General features: G+C 48.2%; 2 protein-coding genes across 2 annotated transcripts; one reads left to right on the top strand and one right to left on the bottom strand.

Annotated features, from left to right (window-relative positions):
* Positions 1–323: 323 nt before the first annotated feature.
* Positions 324–3720, top strand: LOC307082676 (MAPK regulated corepressor interacting protein 2-like; the record flags this gene model as incomplete). Its single annotated transcript, XM_079746320.1, has 5 exons — positions 324–462; positions 600–669; positions 1268–1410; positions 3142–3240; positions 3650–3720. The coding sequence occupies exons 1-5, from the start codon at positions 411–413 to the stop codon at positions 3718–3720; spliced, it is 435 nt and encodes a 144-aa protein (XP_079602446.1). The 5' UTR covers positions 324–410.
* Positions 3721–3797: 77 nt separating this feature from the next.
* Positions 3798–14332, bottom strand: trap1 (TNF receptor-associated protein 1). The gene is made up of 18 exons (XM_079745910.1): positions 14166–14332; positions 13659–13835; positions 13484–13566; positions 13149–13289; positions 12719–12790; positions 12319–12479; positions 11769–11878; positions 11586–11659; positions 10422–10577; positions 9979–10099; positions 9635–9704; positions 8970–9117; positions 8339–8524; positions 7568–7706; positions 6556–6641; positions 5947–6092; positions 4947–5019; positions 3798–4845 (listed from the first exon to the last, which is right to left on the bottom strand). The coding sequence occupies exons 1-18, from the start codon at positions 14290–14292 to the stop codon at positions 4744–4746; spliced, it is 2172 nt and encodes a 723-aa protein (XP_079602036.1). The 5' UTR covers positions 14293–14332; the 3' UTR covers positions 3798–4743.
* Between the last annotated feature and the right edge of the window lie 494 nt (positions 14333–14826).

Here is a 14826-nt window from a genome sequence, read left to right as displayed (position 1 = left end):
AACGTCAAAGTCTCGCCGTGGGCGTCCAATGTGCGACGTTGCCAGCCGGTTTCCAACCTGTTTCATCATAAGTGACATTGTCCCTCTGCAGACACCTAGCGAACCGAAGTTACCGGCGTTTTTCAAGACAATACGTTCAGATTAGGGGGCGTCACACTGTTAACCGACAAGTTAATAAAATGTGCGTGAGCTGCTGCATTTCATGCTGCAAGGAGGCCAATGACACGGGCATGCTTTGGAATAAGAGTTTAGTTTAATTCCCGTCGACTGGAAGGAGTTAAAATAAAGATTACTCCCGAGGCCAGCAGTCCACTCAGGATTAATTAACTACTTAAAACTTTGTCTCATGATTCACACTGAATCATTGTAGGGCGCATCCAGTGCCACACAGTTGCTTTACCAGCTCCAAAATGTACACTATTACCAGAGGTCCGAGCAAACTCGCTACCCAGCGGAGAACTGGTAAGACCGGCTCGGTGTCAAACCAACTTATTACATATGATGTTATTGTAATTGATGTGATTATTATTATTGAATGACACAATAGCGGTGCACGCTTGCGTAATAACGCGTGTGGCGTCGTTCCCTGCCCGCTGCAGGTCCCACGCAGCAGCTCGACAACCAGATCACCGAATTCAAGCACAAGCAGACGTCGTGGAATCTGCCGGCGTGAGTATTAAAACGTGCTGCGTGGCCCCCGACGTGCCCCCGACGAGTTGTTTTATACCTTGTTACCTCGGGACTTTGCCTAAAGTAGTGATCGGGGTCTGATTGGCACGGATCAAGCCAATGCCAGGACAGTTGAGGATGAGGTCTGCGTGTATGATTTACAATGCTACGCACGCACGCACGCACGCACGCACACACACACACACACACACACACACACACACACACACACACACACACACACACACACACACACATAGAAAAGGCCAGGTCACTGCTTGGCTATTTCCATTGCGTTGAAAGTAGACTTTGGGTGACCTTGCGGGAAAGAAAGGTGGTCGTTCATTGAGTTGTTGGAAACTCCTTCCCTCCTTGTGACTCAAATACTTCTTTCTGGCATTCCCTTTTTGCATCAACAACCCACTTCCCTCCTTATTTCTAGCCAACTTATGACACTGAAATGAGGAGGGAAGTTTGTTTATGCAAAAGGAAATGCCAGAAAGAAGTATTCGAATAGCTATAGAAACCGGCTATGTATTTAACCTCAAGTCAAAGCAGAAACCCTGTTTGTTAACTTTTATTTACTTTTATTCTTTAGGCTTCCTGCCCCCAAGATAGTCTTCAACCGACCAAACGGGAAGAAGTACCATCAGCCCGCACAGTCGTTGCAGGTGAACAGCCAATCAGAGGACAGCTGCTTCACACCGGCGCACGAGGAGAACGTCCAGTTCGCGCACCACGGTAAGGAAACGCGCGAGCGAGCGAAGTGCGCTCACGGGAACACGAGCCGCGCGCCTGGAACCCGAGATGCCGTCGCGTGAACGCTTGGGGGAGGGGGTTACTACCCGTGGTTTAACAGTCAAACATCAACCACGGATTCAAAGCAGTTCATTTATTGACCCTTGCCAAAGTTCGTTGTTTCATTAAAAAAAAATGTACGCTAGTAAAAAAAAACCTTTGGCTGATGTGACGATCAGGCAATGTGGATGTAACACGCGTAATTTTTTTGGCCCATGCCACTATTGTCTTTGTCTGCTCCCCCATGCCGGTTCCTCCCCGGCCTGGCCTACAGCTGCTCCTGTACTGATATCCACCACACACCCATAGACTCATACCGCTATCTACATACCTTTATTGCGTCAGCAACATGTGGACGGCCGTGGAGTCTCTTGTCATCTCATTGACAACAGTGGAGTCCAGAGAGAGGCCGAATGATTGGTTGTGTCTGGGAGGAATGCACATGCGACCCTGTTCCAAAGTTCACCCATTGTTGTTCAAGGCTCATTCATTCATTTATTCTTGGCTTTGATGTGTGTGTGTGTATGTGTGTGTGTGTGTGTGTGGTTTTGGGGGGGCTTCGATGTGTGTGGTTACATGTATGTGGTTGGGGGGGTGGGCTGTGAGTGTGTGCGTGTGTGGTTTGGGGCTGTGTGTAGCAATGCAGGTCATAAACAATGTCAACAACCTTGCTGTAGAGCAAGCATGGTCCCTTGACCCCCCCCTGTGAAGGTCGTTGGGCTGCTGAAGGCCCTGGGATATCCTTCTCTTTATCGGCTGCTTTCCCCTGCTCTGCTTTTCTGTGCTCTAACACTTCCCCTGTTTGTGTGAGTGGGACAGAAACGGCATGTGTCTCTGGCTGAATGTGGGTCCAAACCAAGGGGCAGCTGCCCACAATAAGATTAACTTTTGTTCCCAGTGGATTAAGAATGGGAGAACACCAGTTCACCTCCTTATTCAAACACATAGACAAACATACACACACACACGTGTAACAGGTTACAAATGCGCTGCATTATTTAAAACATGAGCGTTATTGAGGTTGAGTGCCTGCCTTGGCTCCATATCAACTGTGGGATGGGACCAGAACAAAGTTTACTAACAATACCACTAGGACTAGTCGAAACAAGTGACGATTTAGTGTCTTTTTATGTTTCTATGGTCTCCTATTGTATACTTTGTTACAGTTTAACCAATATGCTTTATACACTGTTAATACTTTACCAACATGAAACATATTCTAGAGGGCTTGTACATGGTCAGATCACATTGATCGCCTCCATTTCATAGCATAGGTATGTTAGTAGTAATGTACTAATAGTTGTTTAGTTATTAATTGTAAAAATGTTAATCATTATGATTGACATTGTAGTGTTTGAAACTGCAAATGTTTCTTGTGCGAGACCTCACAGAACAAATTTTGAATTATCCTGGAATACAGTTCATTTACATTTATTTAGGATTAATAGAACTCTCTCGAGTTCTCTCAAAATGGCGGCAACAAACAAATCCCATGATGCATTCTGATGAACAAGCCCTGCACCACCATGATATCATATGGAGGTTGCCACTACCTGACAACCAAAATCAGCCAATCAGGGCCTAATTGCCGTCACCTGTGTTGAGTGCTGACTGCAGTCTCGTGGCGTGTGATAGGAGGAGTAACGGTGTCCGTGCCCCCGTTTGTTTTGGCAGCCTGGCAGGAGGTGGCTCAGCAGCTGGAGGAAGGGCCTCGCGGGGCCCAGGAAGCCGTCCTCTACCAGGAGAGCGGCCAGCCCGGCCCCCATATGGACAGTGAGTACCGGCTCCTCCTCATAGTTGAGTGTCCCATAGCAGTACACATAACCTACACACACCTTACTGCCCCCGACGAGCTGGCTGCCTCTGCCGTCGGTGTGTGGGAATGTGTGTATGAACTGAAGTCGCTTTGGATAAAAGAGTCGGCCAAATGTGAATCTAAATAACATGCTCATTGCGTTTTAGCCTGAGCTGCCCAAACAGGCAGTCTGTGATTTCTGTCCTTTTAAAGATGCCCATGTTGTATACTTTAATTCTGGTGGAATGTTTTCAGACATAAATATGCTAGTTTTAATGTATCCTAAATGTGGACATGTCGAACGTTAATGTAAACACAGGATGTATACACATTCATTCATTCTATTGTATACATGAATGGATGACCCGAGACCTTTCTCTTCCCCAGACTTTGTGCCCATCGACCTGGATGAATGGTGGGCTCAACGCTTCCTGGCTAACATCGACAAGCTCTCCTGATGGGGGGGGGGGGGGGGGGGGAGAGAGAGGTCTCTGGTGTGGGCCAGGGGCTGATGGGAGACTGAGGGCATCGCAGAGCCACAGGAACCGTGGCGCTGTCGGCAGCAGCGGACGCTAGTGCGTAAATGCCACGGAACAAATCATCACTTCACAGGAACGCTTGCAGTCTTTTTGTAGGCTTTTTAACTTCAACTTTTTAAACTACACGTCCACACGGCAAGAGTCTGTGCCGGACCGCTTCCACTAATCAAACTGTGAAGACGACATGATGCAGCACTAATTCATGTGGCGACCGGGAGCCATAGCAACGCCGTACTTGTTTAGACTGAGTTTAATTTGTGCCTCCTGTAGTGGAACTTAACGACAGTGACCACGAGAAGGGAGGGGGGAGTACAAACATATTCTTGGTGGGAAACATAAGATGAAGAGTCTCATGAATGATTTATTCACCGTACAGCTTCACCAGACTCCAACAACCCTGACTGTAAGTTAGGTTGATGAGCACGACCGGATCAAAAGCCTCGTTTCCATCAGGCTCGGAGAGTTTACTCGTACATTGGGTCATAATCCTTATGTCATTGTGCATTGGGCGAGTTTATAGTTTCCTAAGACTGAAGATGATCATGTACAAATGCTATATTTCAAATAAAAATACAAAATGGACAACCACATGGAAAAATGAACATTTTTGAATATTAGAATTGACAAAACGCATAAAACGTTACAGTTCAACCATCGGTCCAAACGATACAAGGTTTTAGATTTAGCTTGGGACTCCAAACCTGCACAGGAACACAAACCATAAATAATACACAGAAGTTTTGGGATGGGCTTTAGCAATGAACTCCTCCCCTCCTCCCCATTTCAGCATCCGTTCTTCTTCTTGAGCTTTAATGAGTAGAATACAAGTCTCTTTCCCAAGCAGGAGGGAGGGGGGGCTGCCTGGGAATGGGACACGCTTCAGTCTATACAGGCCACTGCCTTGCAGCCCAGGCGCTGTGTGTCTGTGTTTGCTGTGGGGTCTCAGTGCTTGTCTAGGGCCCGGGTCAGGAGGTCGTTGAGGCGAGCGATCATGGGCCTGGGGTCGTCGTTGAGCCCGGCAGCGATCATGGCGTTGTCGTAGATCTGAGGAACGTAGAAGGAACCCCAGTTTAGCAGGTGAAGTGGAAGGCATGCAGAGATGCAGAGAGGGGTTCCCCGAGAGGGTCTGAAGAGGGGGTCTCTACCTGTTCCAGGAGCAGTCCAGCCAGCTCCGAGTCGCTGTCCTTCAGCGCGTGCATCTTCTTGATGAGGACGTGTCTACAAGAGAAGAGGCAGTGAGGACATGATCAGGTCACTGGGTCAGAGCCAGGTACTTGGTTTAAATCAGACACACAAATTTTGAATTGCCTACCATCATATCAAATATATATTTTTTAAATAAGGACCACAAACCAACATGGCGATAACGGAACACTAAACATGCGTTTCTCTTTACTTCCCTCACGGCTTTCTTAAGTATGTTTAGTTTACACTGATGAGCTCTGCAGAAGGTGCAGATCCTAACAGAACAGATTTTAGTGTTTCTTTGGACAGTAATGATGCCCACAGAAATATCGAAACCATTGACCATTTAGTGAGATTATTTAACTCTCTAGATGACAGGTAAACCGTCACTGATATTGACCAGTCAATTGCATTCACTGCAAGCAAGTCAAATAGTTGAGCCTGATTTAAATTTCCTGACCCCCAAATAATAAAGCTCCTGTCCTACCCAGCGCTGATCTCCAGGGTGGGCTGTAGGGTCTAACCCCCGCCCCCATAGTAAGGCCTGGTTTAAAGCTCTCCTACCCAGCGTTGATCTCCAGGGTGGGCTGTAGGGTCTAACCCCCGCCCCCATAGTAAGGCCTGGTTTAAAGACCCTCTCCTACCCAGCGTTGATCTCCAGGGTGGGCTGTAGGGTCTAACCCCCGCCCCCATAGTAAGGCCTGGTTTAAAGACCCTCTCCTACCCAGCGTTGATCTCCAGGGTGGGCTGTAGGATCTAACCGCCCCCATAGTAAGGCCTGGTTTAAAGCTCTCCTACCCAGCGTTGATCTCCAGGGTGGGCTGTAGGGTCTAACCCCCGCCCCCCCCCCATAGTAAGGCCTGGTTTAAAGACCCTCTCCTACCCAGCGCTGATCTCCAGGGTGGGCTGTAGGGTCTAACCCCCGCCCCCATAGTAAGGCCTGATTTAAAGCTCTCCTACCCAGCGTTGATCTCCAGGGTGGGCTGTAGGATCTGCGCCCGCTCCTCCACGGTGCGAGCCATCTGCTGGGTGCGCAGGAAGTGGCGAGCGGCCCCCATCTCCAGCACTGTGATCATGGCGGGGTGTGTGTCCAGGCGGGGGGTCACCTGGCGAGAGAGGTTTGGGGGGGGAGGGGGGTGGCAACAGTCTAGTCAATGCAGTAATAAGCATTATTATATAGCATAAGCATAGGGGTTAGGGTTAACCCTATATTAATAATAATTCAATAAGATCATTTATCACTTTGAATGGTATTCTATCGACGTAAAAAGAAGATATTCACTGATTGTGATAACCAGTTTTATAGTTAAAATATTAAGAAAAATATAAGTTAAAATCAATTACGATGAGGAGATGACGAGAACAATTAGTTAAGAGTCATACACCGTACTTTAAAATGTCCAACATCATGAATGTTAGTTAGATTGTTTAAAGTGTGTGTGACGAAATCCCAGTACTCATCATGACATTGCATTTTTCCATACTTCCCATTCCTAGTCATTGTTGTCCAACCAGCGAGGCAGCAGTGATCGCTGCTAGCTCAGCCCTGCTGGTGCTTCCCCAGCTCACCTTGATGGTGGTGACCCTGGACCCCAGAGAGTTCCTCATCCACGCCATCAGGTCCTCCGCCTGGTCCTCCGACAGACGCTCCGACGCTGCAGAGGGGGAGAGGGAACGGTCAGAAGAGGGAGAGGAGAGGGAACGGTCAGAAGAGGGAGAGGAAGAGGGAACGGTCAGAAGAGGGGGAGGAAGAGGGAACGGTCAGAAGAGGGAGAGGAAGAGGGAACGGTCAAAAGAGGGAACGGTCATAAGAGGGAGAGGAGAGGGAACGGTCAGAAGAGGGAACGGTCAGAAGAGGGAGAGGAGAGGGAACGGTCAGAAGAGGAGAGGGAACGTCAGAAGAGGGAGAGGAGAGGGGAATGGTCAGTAACTGGGAGAGGGGGGAGACGAGGGCCAGGGAGAGTTACATGAGAGGGTGGGGGAGTTAAAGGGCGGGGGGAGGTGAAGACGATGACACAGTGAAGGCCTTGGCATGCTCCTGCGCGGTTTGTCTGAATCCCTCTTCGCCAGACAACAAGGTTGCAACCTCTTCTCAAGGTATGTCTGTGTGACTGTCTCAACGTGTAATTACACCAAATTGACAGTAGAGGGAGATATATCAACTGTACAACCAATGTGTGCAACATCTGTAGATAAGAGATATTTCAAACAATCACTAGTGAACACACCTCCTAATTAATAGCGTGTATTAGTGGAGTGTAGTGCCCTTTTCACACATAGTTCCTGGTCAATTACTGGAATAACATTGCAGGCACCGATTATTTACACTACACTATTCACACATGCTACATTCAGGAACATTTCCGTCTTGTGTTCGTTCAAACATGGAAAATCAATGCTAGGATAAGGCAGAGAGACATTCCAGCAGGGGGCGGTAATGCAACTCTGAGAACAGCTACCCTATTAAGGAACCCTTCTCTCTGAAAATAGGAGAAGACTCTACTACAAGCTGTTCTCTCTCTCTGTGTGAGAGAGAGAACAGTGTAGGAGAGAGAGAGTGGTGTATGAGGAGGTATCTCACCGGGCTTGCTGTCCTGGAACTTCTCCTCCTTGTAGTGGTCCACCACGATGTCCGTTTCCACGGAGATGAGCTTCTTCTTGTCAAACTCTTTGAGGTGGAGCAGTGTGAGCTCGTCAAACTGCTCGTAGCAGAACAGCACCTAACCCCGCCCAGACACCACAGGTTAAGGGCAAGGAAAAAGGCAGGACTATGGGACAGGGTTACAATGCTCGGCTACGATTATTTTCCAGGTTGGGGAAATACATACTACTTGGAGCCCGAAACAACCAAGAACATTTTTAGGGCTGTTCTGATCTGTTTAGTGTTGCCTCCGAGTTCACATGGCGCGCTCACAGGATAGATGATGGGTTTGGGGCATTTGCTTGCTCTACTTTCAATTTGAGCCGCTTATATACCCTGTCTCTGCATTATTATTTACTTCTATTCATCTATTAAAGTTTGTTAACATTGGTCAGGTAGTTCGGACGCTACGTGGATACCACCCCTCACTTGAGGGATGCAAACAAAATATGATTTAAAAAAAACAACGACTAATCTCACAAACGTCCAATTAGGCTGGAATGGCTATCTAAGATTTGGACAGACCAAGAAGGGGTCAAAGTCAGGACTACAGGGACAGGGGGTGGAGTTAAAGCCAGGACTTTAAGGAGGTGAAGTCAGGAAGTGGTAATGAGTGAGGACCTACATAATAGCAGTAATCCTTCACAAGAGACCGCTAACCAGACCAACTAATAATAACGATGATAATAATGCAAACAATGGGGGCCTCACCTCCATGTCCTTCTGCTTCATGGCCTCGTAGTAGGGCGAGTGCTCCGCCAGGTGGCGGTTAGGGGCACACAGGTAGTAGATGTTGCGCGTGCCGGCGATCATGCGGGAGGAGTACTCCATCAGGTTGGTCTGCTGGCCGGCCGGCAGCGCAGACGAGTCGAAGCGCAGCAGCTTGGCGATGTCCTCCTGCGCGCGGGGTTGACGGAGATGTAGTGGCACGCTCAAGACCGACAGTAACACCCAAACACAGGCTCCGAAAACACGCTCTCCAAAGACCATCAGCTTCTTGCTGGTCAAAATTGGCCTGTGCTCATTTTATTCTCTGAATATTTGTATTCTCTCTCGAATACAAACCATTGAGTCGTAAATCTGAACTGTTTCTAAAGTGATGAGCAACACACACTTTAAGATTCGACTGAGGAGGTCATTAGAGAGCAGGCATGGGTAACACACGAGGTTCAGCGGATTCTCCACGTAGACGTGGGGAGTTAGGGCTTCAAACCCTGAAATGAACGTCCCGGGGCTTCGAACCGAGAACCTTCGTTTCAGGTTCCAGAACCTTAGTCCCTCCCCTCCCCGCCACCACTAGACTACCCAGCAGCCCCTGGGAGCAGCTGGACCCCAGGCGCACCTTGACGTCCTGCTCGTGCGTGGTGACGATGCCCTCCCTCATGAAGAGGCCGTAGTCCTCAAAGAACCTGGCGTACTTCTCCGGCTCCTTCCTGCTCTGGTCCAGCAGGAAGCGGATGATCCTCTGCTGCAGGACGTCGCGCAGCTTCCTGTCAGAGGGGCCGGGAGAGAGGAACGCATCGGTCAGGATAATGAACGTCTTTATGCTCACAGGGAGGTACAAGTAGTGTCCCGGTCCCGACGTACTTCAAACGAAAATAGTGTGTTCGCACGGACACTACTGGCCAACCAAATCAAACCGCTGCATTTGGCTTTGATAACCGCATTGGGCTCAAGGTGGTCCCTATAAACCGTCTTGTCCCCCCCACACAATACAGCGTTACCTGCAATTGGTCAACAATACCAAGTGATCGTTAACGTCAATACTTGGCATCTGTACCATATTGAAGATTGTTCTGCGTATTACAAGATGGACCAGCTCGGAGTAAGTACTGCTCAGCTTGTGTGGGATAATGCATATGTGTATGACCGCTGAAGGACACAGAGACGGTATGAAACCCCACGTCGTCATTGAACCAACAGCCCCCACGTCGCAGTGATTATATTGTGCCCCGTCGAATCACAGTATTCCAGTGGCTTCGGAAAGCAGCAGGTGCTCTGTTCTACCTGATGAGGGCGCTCTCCTGCAGAAGCTCTCTGCTCAGGTTCAACGGAATGTCCTCACTGTCCACCACACCTGCACGCACACACACACACACACACACACACACACACAGCTTAGTTAAACAGGTCACACGGCTGTAGCACTAAAGCGAACAAACGGTTAACTATGTGTGAATCAATGACAAAGCCACCTGGTGGTTTATATTTATCAAGGAGCTAAACAGAATGCGAGAGATGGTTTAATCTGAACCACCCACGCACACGCGCACACACCCACGCACACACACACACACACACACACACACACACACACACACACACACACACACACACACACACACACACACCTCGGAGGAAGCGCAGCCACTTGGGCAGGATCTCGGTGGCCTTGGTCTGGATCAGCACCTTGCGGCTGTACAGCGACACGCTGGAGCCCATCTCGCGGCTCACGTCGAACATGCTGGGCTTCTGCACACGGGGACCGGGGGGAGACACGGTCACGGCATGAGACTCTGCTCTTTATCAACAGGAAAAGACCCCGCCAACACGACCCCCCCCCTCCCCCCCGAGGGATTCAGCAGACGCTTTAGTCGCAGTACGACTGGAACACAGAGCAGGGAGGAACGTCACGGCTGGGCGTTGAGGATCGAACCCAGTTCCTTTCAACATTGAGTTCCGTTCCCCCACAGGTATACAGGTGAGTCAGCGTGCCCCCCCCCCCCCCAGACAGGTATACAGGTGAGTCAGCGTGCCCCCCCCCCCTCAGGTGAGTCAGCGGCGAGCACCTCACCACGTCGGGGACGTAGAAGATGCTGCGGATGTTGACGGGGGCGTCGGCGCGGTAGTGCAGGGTGTAGCGTGGCTTGTCGTAGGCCCCCGCCACGTAGCGGTAGAACTCCTCGTGCTGCCACTCGCTGATCTCCTTGGGCTCCATCATCCACAGGGCCTGGAGAGAGAGAGAGAGACAGACACACAGACACAGACAGAGAGGGAGAAGGAGAGAGACTCAGGACTTAATGCACAGACAACTTCAGGGCTGCATGAATCCTGTAGACCAGGGGTCGGCAACCCTAGGCACGCGTGCCACCCCTGGCACGGGGCAGCATAATCATTGGCACACTTGAAAAAAACGAATGAATAAATAAATAAACAAACATTTTTATTATTCACAGCACAATGCGGCAGCATAGTCGTTGCTACCATTTTTTTTTTTTTTGCACTTTATTCTGTTTTGGGCATTTCGTCCCAGTGCAAATATGTTTGAATCAGTTACAGAAAGCAGTGTTCTGAAATGGGATCAATTAATAGTTTTTAAACCTATGTTGTGAGTAATAGAGAAGAAAATATTCAATATATTGTTGCAAGTGGCCTTTATGCATTGCCTTCACATGGTTTCGCAAAGCTGTACATGTCTTAAAGTTATTGATGTGGACGGTTCCAATATTCTCATATATTCTCGTTTTTTACATTTCTCACAGAGCAAATATGTTTTTGAATGAGTTTCTGAATGTTTCTGATATGTAATTATAATTTGTAAGCCCATGTTGCAAATATAACAACCCAAAAAGCATTTAAAATGTTGATGCATGATTGTGGACTATATGGAAATAGTACAATTCCAGGTCTTCTGGAAATGTTTTTGGTCGCTGTGTCATAATTCAGCTTAATTTTTAATATATTGTTGCTTAAGGCACACTCATTAACGAGAAAATGTCAAACTGGCACTGAATGTTGAAAAGGTTGCTGACCCCTGCTGTAGACTAATCCTTTCACGGTTACCAATTTAGAAAAATATCTATTTCGGATTTGAATGTCAATTTTTTTCTACAGTTAAGTACATGTCTGACATGACAACCCACACAGACAACTGTGCTCCATATCAACCGGCTGAATCAGGAGGTGGATGTGAGCACTAGATCTCTGGACTAAGGTGGACTATCGTTTCATGACTCACCTGCAGAGTGTTCAGCCTGCGTCCGTTCAGGAAGATGGGGAAGCTGACGAAGTTGCTGTACTTGGTCACCACATCTGCCACACAACCACAACAAACACACTCAAAAGGACCGCCCGTTTCTCTGTGACGCTGTGGGGTCGGCGGAGTGCTGTGAGGGACCTTGCAGGGGTCAGGCGGGCGTACCTTTCACTCGGTCTTCCGTGGAGAACTCCTTGCAGTCGTCCTTGAGGTGCAGAACGATCTTGGTCCCCTGCCTGACGCCGCTGGCCTCCGCGATCTCAAACACCCCGGAGCTGGGGGCGCACACACATTATACACACTTAAATGTTACGTTCGTAACACACTAATTAACATTACATACACATTACACACAAGTAACTACTACACAAAATACAAATTAACACCACGCACAAAGACATACATCACACACAAAACGTACATACATCAGGCAGACAAATAGACATACAAAACAGAGACGAATAAAGATCCCATTCATACTTTGGACAGACGGAGGCAGAAACAGACAGATTTGCACTACATTCATGCCTGTGGGGAAGTTAAGGCGGTACAGCGGCTACCATCCAACAGGATGAGACAAACGTTTATCAAATGTAAGTGCAAGTTAACTAACCGAGGTATTATGTTTACCTTTCTTGTCTAGTCAACTGGCTCTCTTATTACCATGTTGAAATAAAATCTCTCTCTCCCTCCCTCCCTCCCTCCCCTCTCTCACCCGTCGGAGGACCACTTGTATCCGGGCACTCCGGGCTCGGCAGCCTGGGAGTAGACGTCCACGCGGTCGGCCACCATGAAGGCCGAGTAGAAGCCCACCCCGAACTGGCCGATGATGCTGCTGCTGGCCTCCGCCTGGTTCTGAAGCTCGTCCAGGAAGGCCTGCAGAACACAACAAAGGTGGGTCTGTTACCGTCTGCTCACAGGCTTCAGACCCATGTGTGGGCCGAGTCTTTGTCAGTCATTGAAGGCCAGTAAAATGTGAAAAAGAAAGAATTCAATTCAATTCAATTTTATTTGTAAAGCCCTTAATCACCATTACAGTCTCAAAGGGCTTAACCGGCCAAATATTTATGACACAACAAAAAGAAAACAACAAAACAACGAAGTAAACAATCTACCTTGGAGCCGGAGCGGGCGATGGTTCCCAGGTTGGCCACCAGATCCTCCTGGTTCATCCCCACGCCGGTGTCCTGGGATGGGGAAACAGTGGATGCTCGTATATATAAAAATCCCCATTACAGTCAGATTAAAAGAGAATCATGATTTATTAGTGTAGTTCAACTTTCCACCACCAGGAGGCAAGCTAAGGCTTTCCTATGTTACAATACCAGTTATATGATGTTGCTCAAATCGACACAAATAGGAAGTAGAGCAGTCAAAAACAAAATCTGTGCTCTCCACACATGTAGTGCACTTGATAAAACTGGGAGTAAGACGATACCAAAAGAACACAATAATATCGTCAAAATCCCTGTCACCTACTTCACCTCAATCAGGGCACCCATGACAGAACCACACACCCCGACAAGTGACCACGCTACCGGATACCTGGATGGTGAAGGTGCGCTTCTCGGAGTCCGTCTGCAGGTGGATCTCCATGGGCGCCGTGTCGCCACCCCCGGTGATCAGCTTGTGACGCAGCTTCTCCAGCGCATCGCTGCCGTTGGAGATCAGCTCCCGGATGAAGACCTGCGCCACACACACGGAGGGGACCCGAGGTTGACTTGGGCTCACGAGAATACAATGAGGATTCATAACATCGTCTCTCCATGGTATTATGTACACACACAGGGACATTGAAGGATTTGACCAAATAGCTTCACATTAAGCAACATTTGGGGTATTGGAAACAGAATGAAAACGTTTAACAAACACACACTTACCTCCTTCTCAGAGTAGAGAGACCTGGCGACAATGTCCAGCAGCTTCTTCGTCTCAGCCTGAAACTCGTGTTTGGAGAAGTCACCTAAATGGACAGCAGGTCAGGGAATTGTATTACCTGGTCTGAACGCTGAGGTAGAGTTCATTACGCAACCTCCATATCGCATTAGTTTTTACCTTTCACGTTCTCGGTGTCATTGATGATGGTGTGGAGAGGCTCCTCTTCGGGGACTTTCTCATCCTTCTCCGCCTCCTGGGTGCTGTAGTAGCTGGTCTGAGTCAACCCCAGCTGCTGTGGTCTCCATAGCCTGGGTCGTGCGCTCAAAGGCTGCTGATACTGTCTTAGATGGGCATCTAATGACGGCAAATATATGTTTTAGACAAGGTATACGCGGTTTGTGTTGTGTTTATTTGTGGCGATCTTGCAGGGTGCCATGGTCTACGTTACAGCTGGTTGGTCTACGTTACAGCAGCTTGTACGTTATGCTTTACAAGTTATCATCAATTGTGTAACGTTACGTCAGCTGAGCTGTATGGTCGGAGCACTTAATATTAATGAACATGAATGACAGTGAGGTCCGTCAGCCGGATATTAAAAGTATGATCATGATTGGTTATCATGTCCTTCATACAATTGCAGTTCTTTATTATTCTACTGCTACTTCTGCTCAAACACCTCCTTACCTCCGGACAGTGACCTGCTGGCTATCCGACTGACGTTACTGAGACCCCGGTTAGATGACAGAAGTCTGGAGTTGACTCTTTGAGGGGTTCCCAAGGCGAACTTAAACAATTTGAGACAGCGAGACATATTGGCATCAGGAGGTTTGACCTAGTCCACACGCTGAAGGGATTCTGCGACGGAGCGGCAGGCAGTCGCAAGACCCAGCGTCAGCGCGTCGTGATGTCGTCACCGGGGTGTCTAGCGCGATGCCTGAGAAGAAAAGTAGAAACTACGTAGTTCCGATTATTTTTGTTATGAAACCAAATTAAAGTCTATCTTGAGATTTTTTCTCAATTTGCAACACAGTTTATGGGTTATCGTGATTTTTGCAGTCAATACGTAGTATTTGGTGTAAACATTTGCGGTTCTTACGAACAATGCGTCGTAGGAATGAAAGCCATAGGCAGTATCTGTTGCACACAGGTTTATTTAACAATATGGTATATAAGTAAGAAATGAGCCATTTTAACCAGTTTGTACAGTGATTTCTTTCTTAATTTCTGGATATTTACAGTATTGTCTATCTGCATGATTTACATTAGAGAACAGTTCAACAATTCAAGTTTAATGCAAGAGAAAAACGGTTGCAAAGAACTCTCTGAACTAAAATCAGCAGTAAAA

The sequence above is a fragment of the Pollachius pollachius genome, assembly GCF_949987615.1.
Source record: "Pollachius pollachius genome assembly, chromosome: 11".
In the NCBI taxonomy this organism is placed as follows: Eukaryota; Metazoa; Chordata; class Actinopteri; order Gadiformes; family Gadidae; genus Pollachius; species Pollachius pollachius.
Note: the sequence above shows the minus strand (reverse complement) of the source record. Positions and strands in the feature narration are given on the sequence as shown.

Excerpts from the sequence above, each read along its gene's own strand:
- trap1 (XM_079745910.1), bottom strand. The coding sequence starts at position 14,292 with ATGTCTCGCTGTCTCAAATTGTTTAAGTTCGCCTTGGGAACCCCTCAA. Across the intron at positions 13,567-13,658 it reads TGACACCGAGAACGTGAAAG|GTGACTTCTCCAAACACGAG; the intron begins GTAAAAACTAAT and ends CTGTCCATTTAG. Across the intron at positions 13,290-13,483 it reads CTCTCTACTCTGAGAAGGAG|GTCTTCATCCGGGAGCTGAT; the intron begins GTAAGTGTGTGT and ends TGTGTGGCGCAG.